This window comes from Bos mutus, chromosome 13, assembly GCF_027580195.1.
Source record: "Bos mutus isolate GX-2022 chromosome 13, NWIPB_WYAK_1.1, whole genome shotgun sequence".
Taxonomy (NCBI): Eukaryota; Metazoa; Chordata; class Mammalia; order Artiodactyla; family Bovidae; genus Bos; species Bos mutus.
Window position 1 is genome coordinate 36,147,558 of NC_091629.1, and position 15,470 is coordinate 36,163,027.

At 36.8% G+C, this 15,470-nt stretch overlaps 1 protein-coding gene across 1 annotated transcript in view; it reads right to left on the bottom strand.

Annotated features, from left to right (window-relative positions):
- The window catches only part of ATRN (attractin), a 189,237-nt gene that overhangs the window by 127,018 nt on the left and 46,749 nt on the right, over positions 1–15,470 (bottom strand). The window contains exons 2-3 of the mRNA XM_005893974.2: positions 3,233–3,316; positions 856–969 (exon numbers count right to left, since the gene is read on the bottom strand). Of these exons, the coding sequence (XP_005894036.2) occupies positions 856–969; positions 3,233–3,316 (198 nt within the window). The remainder of the gene's footprint in view (positions 1–855; positions 970–3,232; positions 3,317–15,470) is intronic.

Genomic DNA, 15,470 nt, shown 5'->3' on the forward strand with positions numbered 1-15,470 from the left:
TGCAGCCTACCAGGCTCCTCCGTCCATGGGATTTTCCAGGCAAGAGCACTGGAGTGGGGTGCCATTGCCTTCTCCATGACTCTCTAAGGATATGCATTTCAGAAAACATATTTTAAAAATCCTCTGTAGAGTAAAAGGAAGAAAACTAGACCAGTTTTGAATTCACATGTGGTCAAAAATATGATAAATAACACAGCTATTGACTGTTGATAAAAAGTAAAATGCCAAAACAATTCAGAATACCCCATATATTTGGTGTTAAACTGTTTAACTATAAACACAAAATATACTTTCTGAAAAAAAAATCACAACACATAACTGGAATGCTTCTCATTATCCACAGATAACCACTGCTCATTTATGTATATTCTTCCAGAACTTTTTCCTCACCCATGTTAAGGTATTTACATAATTACATATCACACATACACACAACTACATATGAATACAACAAATAATTCCTGAATGCTTATGCAATGAGGAACACAACAAGGATCAAAATGAACATGATTCCTGATTTCATTTTTTAACAGAAATATTATTAGTCAATATATTACAAAACATTTTCAGATGTATACTTCACCACCACCACAAGAAGTAGGTAAACTTGATACTACTATCACAGTTTTACAGATCAGGAAACTAAAAAGAGAGTATTTTGCCCCGCAGTTACCCAGTAGTTACAGGCAACGAAGTCAGGACTAGCACACAACCGACAGGACTCCATAACTAGTACTCTTTCCATGAAAACGTTTTAAGTGATAAAAAGGTGAATCCAGTGAGAATACAGTCTAGGAGATACATGAATTCAGAAATCAAATAATGGTTAATTATTATTTATATGACTGAGCTTACCTAAAGGCAGCAACTAGGGGTGCATAAATTGAGTCCCCGTCATAAACATATAAATGGTCCCAACTACACTCTGTAGCAAAATGATTGAAACGAAGTCTCATTATTCTATTTGGCCTGAAAAGAACAGAAAAAAGTAATTTATACTAATCATCATCACTCCCAAACATTTGAGAAAAAAACAGTTTTTTAAAGAATCTATAGAGAAAAGAAATTAAGCACTCCTTCACTTGTCAAAGATTTCCTTAGTACTTGCTATGTGCAAAAGATCACCAAACATGCAATGGTAAACAAAATATACACGGTCTATGCATCTTGGACCTCACAGTCACCATTCTTTACCAATTCATTAGCCCTTCTTAGTCAACTTCAGACGCCATACTACCTCATTTCACAAACATACCTGTCGATCCTCTAAACTCACCTGCCCCTCTGCCTTTTCATGGAACTACCTGGAAAATCCCCAATCTAGAGAAAAAAGTTTATCTGCTTTGATCTAGACTGAATCTAGAGGAAAAAAGCCATGCTGGAAAAAGTCACACCACTGGGTAGGCTGGTTCCAGTACTGGTGCTCTGATTCTGCCAGCCGTCTTCCTAATTAACTTTCAAGTACTATTTCAAACCACTCAGTCCCATCTACCTGCTTATGCTCAGCACGCAGACAAAATTTTCTCAAATTCCTGTTTTCCAAAATAGGTACACACCTATCTACTTTTCCTTCTATCTCTGAAATATTTAAGATCTCCCTCTCTTCTGAAACTCCACACCCACACTTAAATCTCTTCAAGTATCACATATCTTATAAAAAACAAAACAAAAAAACTTCAAATCCCAACTCTCCTTCCAGCTACTAATGCACCTGTCCCTTTCTCCTCTGAAATGCCACAGAAGACTTTGCTTTTCTCAAATTCTTCACATCCCACTCTTCATTCTCCAACCTGGCTTTAGCACAAACACTCTATTCAAAAAGTTTTTGGTACTATCCACACCATCTATATCTTGGTGATTTCTAACTATAAGTCTCCAGCCTGAATCTTTTGTCTACTTCATATTTTGTGTCTAAATAACATCCCTAATCAAACATCTAAATAAATACATAAACAAGTTAACTTACATGGTGATGAATACTGCAAAGAAATTAAAGGAATGTGATGTATTAATAGTAGTACAACAAGTGGTGGGGAAATACTCCAGAAAGTTATGGAAAAGATTAAAATAGTGAGAGGTAAGCCATGTGAAAAGTTGGAAGAGACAATGTTTCAGACAGAGAGAACAACAGTCTTAAAGTCTTAGACTTAAGAAGTTGATGTGTCCGAGCAACATGAAGAAAATCAGCATGTGTGAAACAGCAAACAGAAGAAGCCACGAGATAAGGAGTGAGTGAGAAGTGCGCAAGGGACAAAGGTAAAAACTGGAGCTGGAGGCCAATTTCAAGGCTTTTACAGTGGCCCAGGAGAAAAGAGGATGGTTGGTGGTTCTTTCAGTAACTGTAGAGTTGAAAACGAAAGGGAAAGCATGGGTCCTACTACTAATGGAAAGAAAGGTACCTGCTGACTGGTAACACCTGCCATGGAACTGTTAGGTTAGCGAGAAATAAACTTCTATAGATTAAATCACTAAAAATAATAATGAAATAAGCTAACCAACAAACAAATAAAAAGGGCAATCCAAATCTCCTGCCTTCCCTGCTACCTATTCAAGCAAAATTTTCTTTACATACTTCAACCATAATAAAATATTCTGTTTTCTAACTATCACAATCAAAAATATATAAATTTCTGGTATGTATAATTCATCTGCAAATCAACACAAATTTTAAAATTAACACTGAAGATTAAGAAAAAAATTTTTTTGTTGTTGTTGTTCAGTCGCTAAGTCGTGTCTGACTCTTTGTGACCCAATGGACTGCAGCACACCAGGCTCCTCTGTCCTCCACTATCTCCCAGAGTTTGCTCAAATTCATGTCCATTAAGTGTGATAAGAGAAGGAAACGGCAACCCACTCCAGTATTCTTGCTTGGAGAATCCCATGGACAGAGAAGCCTGGCGGGCCATGGTCCATGGGGTCGCAGAGAGTCGGACACAACTGAAGTGACTGAGCACGCAAGTCGGTGATGCTTTCTAACCATCTCATCCTTTGCCATCCCCTTCTCATTTTGCCTTCAATCTTTCCCAGCATCAGGGTCTTTTCCAATGAGTTGGCTCTTCACATCACATGGGCAAAGCATTGGAGCTTCAGCTAATCAAATTCACTTGTGAAAGAAAAGTTTATCAAATAAAAAATATTTTAAGTTGATATAGACTGTTAATTTTACTTGTTGGAAAAGTAATCTCACAATGAGCTCTATCTTAAAAAAGAAAAAAAAGTCATTATTACTTACTGTCCTTCAATGAGCCATGTGCATTTTGTTTTATATTTATAATTTCCAGGTCCATCTGTTATAAATCCAGAAGATCCAGTTAGTCTGTAATTAAATAAAGTTCAAACTCATAAAAATTTAATGTATTAATAATATCCTTCTTAATTCTCAATACAATCCAAGTGGGTACACTGATATATATTATGGCCAAAAGAAAATGACTGGATAGTTATTTCATTCAGATTACACAAATCTGGATGAAACAAAATCTAGTCATATACTTAAGAAAAGGGGATACAAACATATGAAAACCAAAAGGAATGAACAAAAACACCAAAAATTTTCCAGCTAAGATGGGAAAATCACATTTTGCACTATAAAAATGGCCACAAGAAGTGACTTATAAGTTGGTTTTTAAAAAATAGGGCCACACAGTTACCATTACAAGAAAAATGTGCTAATACAATAAACATGCTGTGGCCAGCATAATTGTGATGGGCAAGCACATCAATCCACAACACCCAACAGCTGAAGTGGCAATCCACTGCATTCCATTAGCAGTATACATCAGCACCTACTCCCCACACACATGCCAAGCTTGGAAGTTTATCAATATTTTTAGGTCTTGCCAATGATAGGCACATCCTAGTATCTCATTGATATTTTTACTGGTACTAATGCTAACGTATGAGTTTTTTCTTATATGTTTTGATCATCTGCATTTTCTCCTTTGCAAATTAAGATTCCATATTCTTTACCTACTTTGCTACCAAGTTGTTGTTGTTGTTCAGTCACTAAGTTGTGACCGACTCTTTGCAACACCAGGAACTGCAGCATGCCAGGCTTCTCTGTCCTTCACTGTCTCCCTCCACTCTCATATCTGTTGAGCCAATGATACCACCCAATCATCTCATTCTCTGTCACCCCCTTTTCCTCTTACCCTCAATCTTTCCCAGCATCAAGGTCTTTTCCAAAGAATTCACTCCTTGCATCACATTTAAGAGCTCTTTTTATATCAAGGAGCTCCCATTTGTATGGTAAATGTACTATAAATATATTTCCTCAGTTTATTTTTTCTTTATACTTTGTGTCTACTATCTTTTGCTATATAGAAAATTTTAATATATAAGAAGGATGCTATCTTTCCTAATAGCTGTTTCCAGATCACTTTTCCTCCCTATTCCATCAACAATGTCAGCTTTTCTGAAACAGATGCTCTCTTCTGGATCTGCATTCCTTACTTTCTGAGTCACCTACTGACACACCAGTTACTCCTCTTCACCTACTCAAAATATCAGCATCTATTTCACTAACCTCCACTCAACCATAATAAAGATGTTCCACCCAAAGCCCAGCAACTCCGTATTTTAAACTTCACCATTAAGAATCTTTTCCTCTACCCTACTTTAGTTACCAACTCTTTTCAGACCTGCTGTTAGGAGTAAAAGCTCTACCACCAAAATCTCCATTTAAGGTGACCTACACTCTGATGACCATTTCTGCTTTCTCTAGTTCATTTAGCCTAGCTCCCCCTCTCTAGTGAGTCTCCAGCCCCAGAGACCACAATCCACAAACTCTTCATGTTCGTCACTCACACATCCCGCTTTCCAACTTACCTAGTTATGATTCCTGGGTCCATCACAAATACCATCCCCTGAAAATCCCTCGACATCTTCGCATTCTCTCTCTTGCTGTACTTGCCTGATATCAATGTCTCTGTGTCTTATTCCCCAACATCCATCCCATTCCCAAAATGTCAGTCTAAGCCAATCATGATTTCCTGTGCCCTCGTGCCAATTAGAAATGTGTATCAGTTAAGTTCTAATGTAATTCACAGAAAAACCTAAATAGTAATGACTTTAACCAAGATATAAAGCCCAAACGTAAGCAACCCGGAGCACATAAAGCATTTCTATGATCATTAGGGACTTCTATCTTGTTGCTCTTGTCCTCCTCAACATGTGCTTCCACCTCATAATCCAAGATGGCTGCACAAACTCCAATTATCATCTCCTTATTCTACCCAGCAGGAAGGAGTTGCAAGGAAACAAGGTACATACGCCCTTTCCTCTAAGTCAAAAATGACCATTCAACTTACCCCCTAGCCAAAACTTAGACATACCTAAATGTACAGGGAGGCTGAGAAATAGAGCCATTATCCCAGATGACCATGTATATACTCAGTGAAAAATCAGGACTCTTTATTGAAGAGGAGAAAGGCTATTATTTGGGTCACAGCATGTAATCTAATCTTAGGTGTGAGGGGAAGTCTGATGGAAGGCTTCTAGGAAATATTTCCTCATTCCTACGAAAGGTAGTGTGGTAGATAGGAAGCTATGCCACCTAGACCTCCTCTTCAAGAAAAGACTTGTTGCCAGCTGCAGAAGCGATTGTGGTCCACAGACAGCACCCAGATGTCAGTTCCATCAGGAGTTGCCTTACCTCAGGCCATGCCCTTCCAAGTACAGTCCATCCTAGAATGGATATAAAGGCTGGGCATTTTTCAATTTAACACAGGACAACTCTGGCAAGCAATCATTACTCCAGAGCTCTCTTTTGTCAGGCCTGCATTGAAACTCAACTTCTTCCTTTGCCCAGTTCTGCTTCCTGCCCCTTCCTCACCTAGATGTTATACCTAACTTGTACTTCAAACTTCATCTCAGCAAATGCTTTTAAGAAACCCAACCTGTGACAGAAATCCTGAGACCAGCCTTCTTCCACTGGACTTTGCTGTGTTTGGATTTTAATTTAGTCATTATGCCATGAGCCAGAACACAAAGCCAGCACCAAGGGTGACAAATCAAAGGTGAGTGCAAAGGTCCCTGAAGAATAGTACAAAACAACCACGGAGACCACCCCAATTTTATAGGTAAATAAATTTCCCACTAGCTCAGTTTTGTGGTATTCTACTATACTTTCCTCTTAAGAGTTTCTACAGACTTCACATGGACTTGTTAAGCTATTTGCAAATATACATCACTTTTGGAAAAAGATTATTTTATTTTAAATATTTACTTTGTATCTTTAAACATACATTTACATAATTTTACAGATAATGAATAGATGTGATCAGACAGGCTTTTTAGGGTCAACTAAAGGACAATTCTCCTTTTTCTTTCTTTACCGCCCTCTCCAGGTACTTCCCCCTTCTCCCCACCAAGATAAACATTTGACCACCTCACAAGCATTCTTATTTTTCTTCATACCTACAAGTTCCTAACAAGAATGTCCCTGATGAGTAGCCTCTAATGGTTCTCTTAAATCAGTTTTGGTTATACAAATTATTATTACACTAATCTTCTTATATCATCCTCTTCTTCATTCAACTAAACTTTGTGGGAAATGCTCCAAGATATTGGGAACTGGTTTAATTCATGTAGCATAAATTCTACCCTACAATATATCATTTTTTTTCTGCCTTTCTCCGACTTTCTCATTTTGTTTTCAGTTGGTTGGCAGTATGTACACTGCTGCAGTAAATATCCCTATAATGTGACCTTACTTGTGCTTTTATTTCTAAGGAAATAATCTTAGGAGGAGGATTACCAGACCAAAAGAAATATGAATTTTAATTGTTGACCAGGCCGCAAATTATTTTCCAAAAGACTATAACAATTCACATTTGCACCAATGATAAATGAAAATATTCTATTCTCTACATCCCTTCTATATTAGGTGTTCTTGTTTCCTTTAAATTTTACTAGTTTTTAATTCAAAATTCCTTGTATTCTAGTAAATGGCCTGCAACTGGTTACTGAAAACATAAAGAGATTTGAAAGGGGAAGGCCAGGAGTATCAACCTAAAATTTCAGGTCTAATTTTTCAGTATAATTAGTGGTCTAGGTATGGACTCTGGTATTTCCCATGTCTTCACCAGCAGCAACACAAAAGCATCAAACTGAAACACAGACATTTTAACAACACAAGACCAGAAACTTAAAAGAATTAACTCCTTGCTATTACTAATTTTCCCACTTAAGAATACATAGAGGGCAATTCTTCGATGGAAATGAATACAGGGAAAATAGGGGAATCCTCTATAGGAGGCAGGTTTCAAAGGAATAATCTTGTAACTTGTAAACCACATCTAACAGTTTGCAACCCCATGGACTACAGCTTGCCAGGCTTCTCTGTCCATGGGATTTCCCAGGCAAGAATACTGGAGTGGCTTGTCATTTCCTTCTCCAGGGGATCTTCCTGACCCAGGGATCAAAACTCCATCTCCTGAATTGCAGGCAGAGTCTTTACTGCTGAATCACAAGGGAAACCCCATCTTGTAACTATTTCTAACTTACTTGTATTATTATTACCAGACAATATAACATGTAAAACCTCAACTTTTTTCATCTGTTAAAAATTTTCTTGGGACTTTCCTGGTAGTCCAATGGTTAAGAATCTGCCTTCCAACACAGAGGATGTGGGTTTGATCCTTGATCGGGGAACTAAGATCCCACATGCCATGAGACAACTAAGCCCACGGGCCACAACCACTGAGCCCACGCACTCTTGAGCCCATGCACCACAACAAGAGAAGGCCACATGTGCTGCAACTAGAGAAAGCCAGAGCACTGAAACAAAGACCCTGTGCAGCCAAAAATAAGTAACACCATGTTCATCTTCCCAAGGGAAATCTTACACTCCAGAAAGACATTACTTAACAAAGTTGGGACTGCTTAGGAAATGTTCCTGGGCCTACATGTTTATTAAAACTAGGTGAATTAATCTCTTAAAAAAGAGAAAATGGTTTTCTTTATGGTCAAGTACCTTGAACATTAATAAACTTTGATCAAATTTCCTTGGATATTTGAAAAAGAAATCTATTGTAGCAATGTATACTTATGTATGTGTTGTTGCTGTTTAGTCACTAAGTCATGTCCGGCTCTTTTGAGACCCCATGGACCTATAGGCCGCCAGGCTCCTCTGTCCAGGGGATTTCCCACACAAGGATACTGGAATGGGTTGCCATTTCCTTCTCCAGGAAATCTTCCCGACCTATGGATCAAACCCATGTCTTCTGCATTGGCAGGTGGATTCTTTACCACTGAGCCACCAGGGAAGCCCGTATTTATATATACACAAACATAATTAAGTTTACTGAATGCACTATTCAATTCCTTTTATATTTTTGTTTATAAAAAATCTACCAAATCTAATTCAGATGAATGTATACTGAAATGAGGTACTATGACTGCTCCATCACTGACATTTCTCATTTTTTTTTGCTTTCTGTATTTATTTAGCCGTACAAGCTTACAACTATGAGACCTTCATAAATTATGCCTATTAACTCATTTAACTTATTTGATACTCAAATTCCACTTTGTCTATAACTACTGATTTTTCTTCATTTTCCTGGGCCTTAAATATTTACTCAACTCCTTATTTTTTATATTTCTTTATATTGCATTGACCAAAAAGTTTGTTTAGTTTTTTCCATAAGATGGCTCTGGTAGTGCTCAGTTGTCTTTAATTTCATTCAAAACAATTGTGTAGGACTGTATTGTGACAACTGTAATATCAGTGTACATTTTTTTTAAAAAGCAGAAAAATCAGTGAATTTTTGTGTAGCAATTTTAATATTGAAGATGGAAGAAAAAAAGCAACACTCAGCATATTATGCTTTATTATTTCAAGAAAGGTAAAAATGCAAGTGAAATGCAAAAAAAGTTTTGTATAATGTCTGGGAAAGGTGCTGTGACTGATAGAATGTACTAAAAGTGGTTCACAAAGTTTCGTGTTGAAGATTTCTGGCTGGATGATACTTCACAGTCAGGAAGACCAGTTGAAGCTGACAGCAATCAAATTGAAAACATCAGTATTATACCACATGGGAGACAGTCGACATACTCAAAATACCCAAATCAAGTGCTGAAAAGCATCTGCATCAGCTTTGTTATGTTAATCGTTCTGATGTCTGGGTTCCACATAAGTGAAAAAAACCTTCCTAACTGTATTTTTGTATTCAGTTCTCTACTGAAATTTAACAAAAACATTCCATTTTTAAAACCGATTGTAATGGGCAATGAAAAGTGGATATTGAACAATAATGTAGAACAGAAGAGATCATGGGACATGTGAAATGAACCACCACAAACCACACCAAAGGCCAGTCTCCATCCAAAAAAGATGCTGCTGTGTACATGGTGGGATTAAAAGGGAGTCCTCTATTATGAGTTCCTTCCAGAAAACCAAACAATTAATTCTAACAAGTACCATTCCCAATTAGACCAACTGAAAGCAGCACTCAACGAAAAGTGTCTGGAATCAGTCAACAGAAAATGCATAATCTCCCATCAGGACAAAACATGGCCGCATGTTTCTCTGATGACCAGGCAAAAACTGTTACAGCTTGGCTGGGAAGTTCTGAGTCATCCAGGTATTCACTGGACATTGCACCTTCAGATATCCATTTATTTCAGTCTTTACAAAATTCTCTTAATGGAAAAAAATCTCAGTTCCCTGGAAGATTGTAAAAGGCACATGAAACAATTCTTTGCTCAAAATGAATAAGTTTTAGAAATATGAATGGGCCTGAAAAATGGCAGAAGGTACTGGAGTGAAATGGTGAATACATTGTTCAATAAAGTTCTTAGTGAAAATAAAAAATGTATTCTACTTTTACTTAAAAATTGAAGGACTTTTTTGGCCAACTCAATAAAATTTTCAAAAATTTATTTCTTCTTTTCAATTTTTAAATTAAAAAAATTATTTTATATTGGAGTATAATTGATTATAGTTATAGTACAGTCATTATGTTATTTTCAGTTGTACAACAAAGTGATGCAGTTATATGTACATGAGTCTATTCTTTTCAAATTCTTTTCCCATTTAGGTTATTATAGTATTGAATAGAGGCTTCCCTGGTGGCTCAGACAACAAAGAATCTGCCTGCAATGTGGGAGACCTGGGTTCAATCCCTGGGTTGGGAAGATCCCCTGGAAGTGGGCATAACAACCCACTCCAGTATTTTTGCCTGGAGAATCCCCGTGAACAGAGGAGCCTGGTGGGCTACAGTCCATGGGGTCGCAAAAAATCAGACATGACTCAGTGACTAAGCACTAGTATTGAATAGAGTTCCCTGTGCTATGCAGTAGGTTCTTATTGGTTATCTATTTTAAATATGGAAGTGTACATACATGTCAGTCACAAACTTCCAATCTATTCCTCCCCTCTATCTCCTGGTAACTATAAATTCATTCTCTAAGTCTGTGATCCTGTTTCTATTTTGTAAATAAGTTCATGTATCATTTCTTTAGGTTCCATAACTAAAGGATATGGTACACTTGTCTTTCTCTGACTTCACTTACTATGATAATATCTAGGTCCATCCATGTTGTTGCAAAAGGCATTATTTCCTCCTTTTCGTGGCTGAGTAATATTCCACTGAATATATGCACCACATCTTCTTTATCCATTTCTCTGTCAGTGGACATTTAGGCTGCTTCCATGTCTTGGGTGTTGTACATAGTGCTGCAGTGAACACTGGGGTGCATGTATCTTTCTGAATTACAGTTTTATCCAGATATATGCCCAGCAGTGGGACTGCTGGATCATATGGTAGTTACATTTTTAGTTTTTTAAGGAACCTCCATACCGTTCTTCCTAATAGTTGCACCAATTTACATTGCCAAACGGTGTAGGAGGGATCCATTTTCTCCACCCCTCCTCCAGCATTTACTGTCTGTAGACTACTTGATGATGGTCATTCTGACAAGGGTGAAGTGATACCTCATAGTGGTTTTGATTTGCATTTCTCTAATAATTACTGATGTTGAGCATCTTTCCATGTGCTTCTTGGTCACCTGTATGTCTTCTCTGGAAAAATCTCTATTTAGGTCTTCTACCTATTTTTTGATTTTACTTTTTTTTTATTGTGCCACCAGAGTTGTATATAAATTGTGAAGACTAATGTCCTGTCAGTTGCATGGTTTGCAAATATTTTCTCCCATTCTATGGGTTGTCTTTTTGTTTTATGCTTTCTTTTGTTCTACAAAAGCTTTTGAATTTAATTAGATCCTACTGGTTTATTTTTGTTTTTATTGCCATTATTCTAAGAGATGAATCAAAAAAGATACTGCTACAAAAAATAGATAATCCTGCAATTTATGTAAGAGTTCTGCCTATATTTTCCTCCTAAGAGTTTTATAGTGTCTGGTCTTACATTTAGGTCTTTAATCTATTTTTAGTTTATTTTTGTGTATGGTGTTAAAGAATGTTCTGATTTCATTATTTTTACCTGTAGTTATCCACTTTTCCCAGGACTATCTTTAAAGAAATTGTCTTTTCCCCACTGTATAATCTTGCCTCCTTTGTTGTAGACTGACCATAGGTGCATGGGTTTATTTCTGGGCATTCAACCCTGTTCTATTGATCTGTATTTCTGCTTTTATGCTAGTACCATACACTGCTGACTGTAGCTCTCTAGTATAGCCTGAAGTCAGGGAGTCTGATTCATCCAGCTCCATTTTCCTTTCTCAAGACTGCTTTGGCTATTTAGGGTCTTTTATGTCTGTACAAAAATTTTAAGACTTTTTTGTTCTAGTTTTGTGAAAAATGCCATTAGTAATTTGATAGGGACTACAATGAATCTGTAGACTGCCCTGGGTAGTAGTATAGTCATTTTTACAATATCAGTTCTTCTAATTCAAGAGCATTTTTCCATGTTTGTGTCATCTTAGCTTTCTTTCTTCACTGTCTTAAAGTTCTTGGAGTACACATCTTTTGCCTCCTTAGGTAAGTTTATTCCTAGGTATTTTATTCATTTTGATGCAACAGTAAATGGAATGTTTCTTTACATTCTCTTTAATTTTTCATTGTTGCTGCTAAGTCGCTTCAGTCGTGTCCGACTGTGCGACCCCATAGACGGCAGCCCACCAGGCTCCCCCGTCCCTGGGATTCTCCAGGCAAGAACACTGGAGTGGGTTGCCATTTCCTTCTCCAATGCATGAAAGTGAAAAGTGAAAGGGAAGTCACTCAGTCGTGTCCGACTCTTCGCAACCCCATGGACTGCAGCCTACCAGGCTCCTCCGTCCATGGGATTTTCCAGGCAAGAGTACTGGAGTGGGGTGCCGTTGCCTTCTCCGTTTTCATTGTTAGTGTATTGAAATACTACTACTCTTGTATTCTGCAATTTTACTGAATTCATTGATGAGCTCTAGTAGTTTTCTGGTAGCAGTTTTAGGATTTTCTATGTATAGTATCATGTCATCTGCAAACAGTGACATAATTATATTACTTATTTTTCGATCTGGATTCCTTTTCTTTTTCTTCTCTGATTGCCATGCCTAGACTTCCAAAACTACGTTAAATAATAGTAATGAGAGTGGACACCTTTGTCTTCTTCCTGATCTTAGATGAAATGCTTCTCATTTTTCACCACTGAGAATCATGTTTGCTGTGGGTTTGGCATATACGGCCTTTATTATGTTGAGATAGGTTCCCTCTATGCTCACATCCTGGGTGTTGAATTTTGTCAAAAGCTTTCCTGCATCTATTAAGATGATCATATGGTTTTTATTCTTCAATTTGTTGATGTGGTGTATCATAGGATTAAGTTGTGTATACTGAAGAGTCCTTGCATCTCTGGAATAAATCTCACTTGATAATGGTGTATGATCCTTTTAATATACTGTTGGATATGGTTTGCTAGTAATATTTTCTTGAGTTTTGCATCTATGTTCACCAGTGACATTGGCCTGCAATTTTCTTTTTTTGTGATATCTTTGTCTGCTTTTAATATCAGGGTGATGATGGTCTCATAGAATGAATTTGGGAGTGTCCCTTCCTGGGTGGTTTTCGGCAATAGTTTGAGGATAGATGTTAACTCTTCTCTAAATGTTTGATATAATTTGCCTGTGAAGTCATCTGGTCCTAGATTTTTGTTTGCTGGAAAATTTTTTAATCACAGTTTCAATTTCAGTATTTGTGATTGGTCTATTCATATTTTCCGTTTCTTCCAGGTTCAATCTTGGAAGATTAAACCTTCCTAAGAATTTGTCCATTTCTTCTAGACTGTCAATTTTATTGGCATACAGTTGCTTTTAATAGTCTCTTATGATCTTGTGTAATTTTTTGGTGTCTACTGTAACTTCTTTTCCATTTCTAATTTTATGGATTTGAGTCCTCTCCCTCTTTTTCTTGATAAGTCTGGCTAAGGGTTTATTTTTGTTTACCTTTTCAAAGAAGCAACTTTTAGTTTCATTGATCTTTTCTATTGTTTTAGTCATCTCCATTACATTTATTCCTGCTCTGATCTTCATGATTTCTTTCCTTCTACTAACTTTGGGTTTTGTTTGTTCTTTACTCTCTAGTTGCTTTAGGTGTAAGGTTGTTTATTTGAGGTTTTTTCTTGTTTCCTAAGATTGTATAAGTATAAACTTTCCTCTTGGCACTGCTTTTGCTGCATCCCACAGGTTTGGGGTCACCCTGCTTTCATTTTCACTTGTCTCTCAGTAATTTTTGATTTCCCCAGTGATCCACTGCTGTTTTAGTGGCATACTGCTTAGCCTCCATGTGTTTGTGTTTTTTCATTTTTTTCTTGTAGTTGATTTCTAATCTCATAGTGTTGCAGTCAGAAATGATGCTTGATATGATTTCAATTTTCTTAAATTTATCAAGGCTCACTTTGAGGCCTAGTATGTGATCAATCCTGGTGAATGTTCCATGTGCACTTGAGATGAATTTGTATTATGTTGCTTTTGGATGGAATGATCTACAAATATTAAGTTTAATGTGTCATTTAAGGCCTTTGTTTCCTTACTGCTCTGTGAATGAGCTGTCTGTTGATGAAAGTGGGGTGTTAAAGCCCCCCCACTCTTACTGTGTTACTGTCAATTTCTCCTTTTATGGCTGTTAGTATTTGCCTTATATATTGAGGTGCTCCTATGCTGAGTGCATAAATATTAACGACTGTTACATCTTCCTTTTGGACTGACCCTTTGATCATTATGTAGTGTCCATGTCTGTTCCAACACTCTTTACTTTAAAGTCTATTTTGTCTGATACAACTATTGCTTGTCCAATTTTGATTTCCATTTGCATGGAATACAATTTTCTATCCCTTTTCGGTCTGTATGTGTCATTAGATCTGAGGTGGGACTCTTGTAGACAGCATATATATATAGGTCTAGTTTTTGTATCCATTCAGTCAATTTATGTCTTTTGGTTGGAATACTTACTCCGTTTACATTTAAGGTATATAATATATATGTTCTTACTGGCATTTGGTTAACTGTTTTGGATTTGTTTTTCTAGGTGCTTTTCTTTCCTTTCTCTTTTGTTCACTTCTCTTGTTATTTGATCACTAACTTTAATGTTGTGTTTAGATTCCTTATTTTTTTTTCTGTATCTATTGAGATTTTTGGTTTCTGGTTACCATGAGGTTTTCAAATAGCAGTCCATATATAACCAAGATTGTTGTAAGTTGCTAGTTGTAAGTTGGAAATGCATTTGTGCTCTCCTCTTCTTAGAACTGCTGATTTTGACGTATTTGTGTGTGGATGATTTCTTACCATCACTAATCACTTTATGTTTATCTTTTTTTATTTTTGTATGTTTATCTTTAATAGTGAGTTTTTCCTTTGTAATTTTCCAGTTTCTAGTTATGGCCTTCTCTTTACTGCCTAGAGAAATTCCTTTAGCATTTGCTGCAAAACTTGTTATGGTGGTGCTGAATTCTCTTAGCTTTTGTCTGTCTGTAAAGCTTTTGATTTCTCTGTCAAATCTAAATGAGAGCCTTGCTGGGAGGAATATTCTTAGTTGCAAATTCTTCCTTTTCATCACTTGAAATATATTGTGCCACTCCCTTCTGGTCTGCAGAGTTTCTGCTGAAAAATCAGCTGATAGTCTTAAAGAAATTCCCTTGTATGTTATGTTGTTTGTTGTTGCTTCCTCTTGTTGCTTTTAATATTTTTTGTCTTAAATTTTGTCAATTTGATTACTATGTATCTCAGTGTATTCTTCCTTGGATTTATTTGACCTGAGCCTCTCTCTGTGCTTCCTGGACTTAAATGACAGTTTCCCTTCCCACGTTAGGAAAGTTTTCAGCTATTATCTCTCCAAATATTTTCTTGGGTACTTTCTCTTTCTCTCTCTTCTCTTTCTAGGACCCTTATAATGAGAATGTTGGTACTTTTAATGTTGTCCCAGAGATCTCTTAAAGACTGTCCTCATTTCTTATTCTTTTTTATAATTCTGATCCATGGCAGTGACTTCCACCACTCCATCTTCCAGCTCACTCATCCATTCTTCTGCCTCAGTT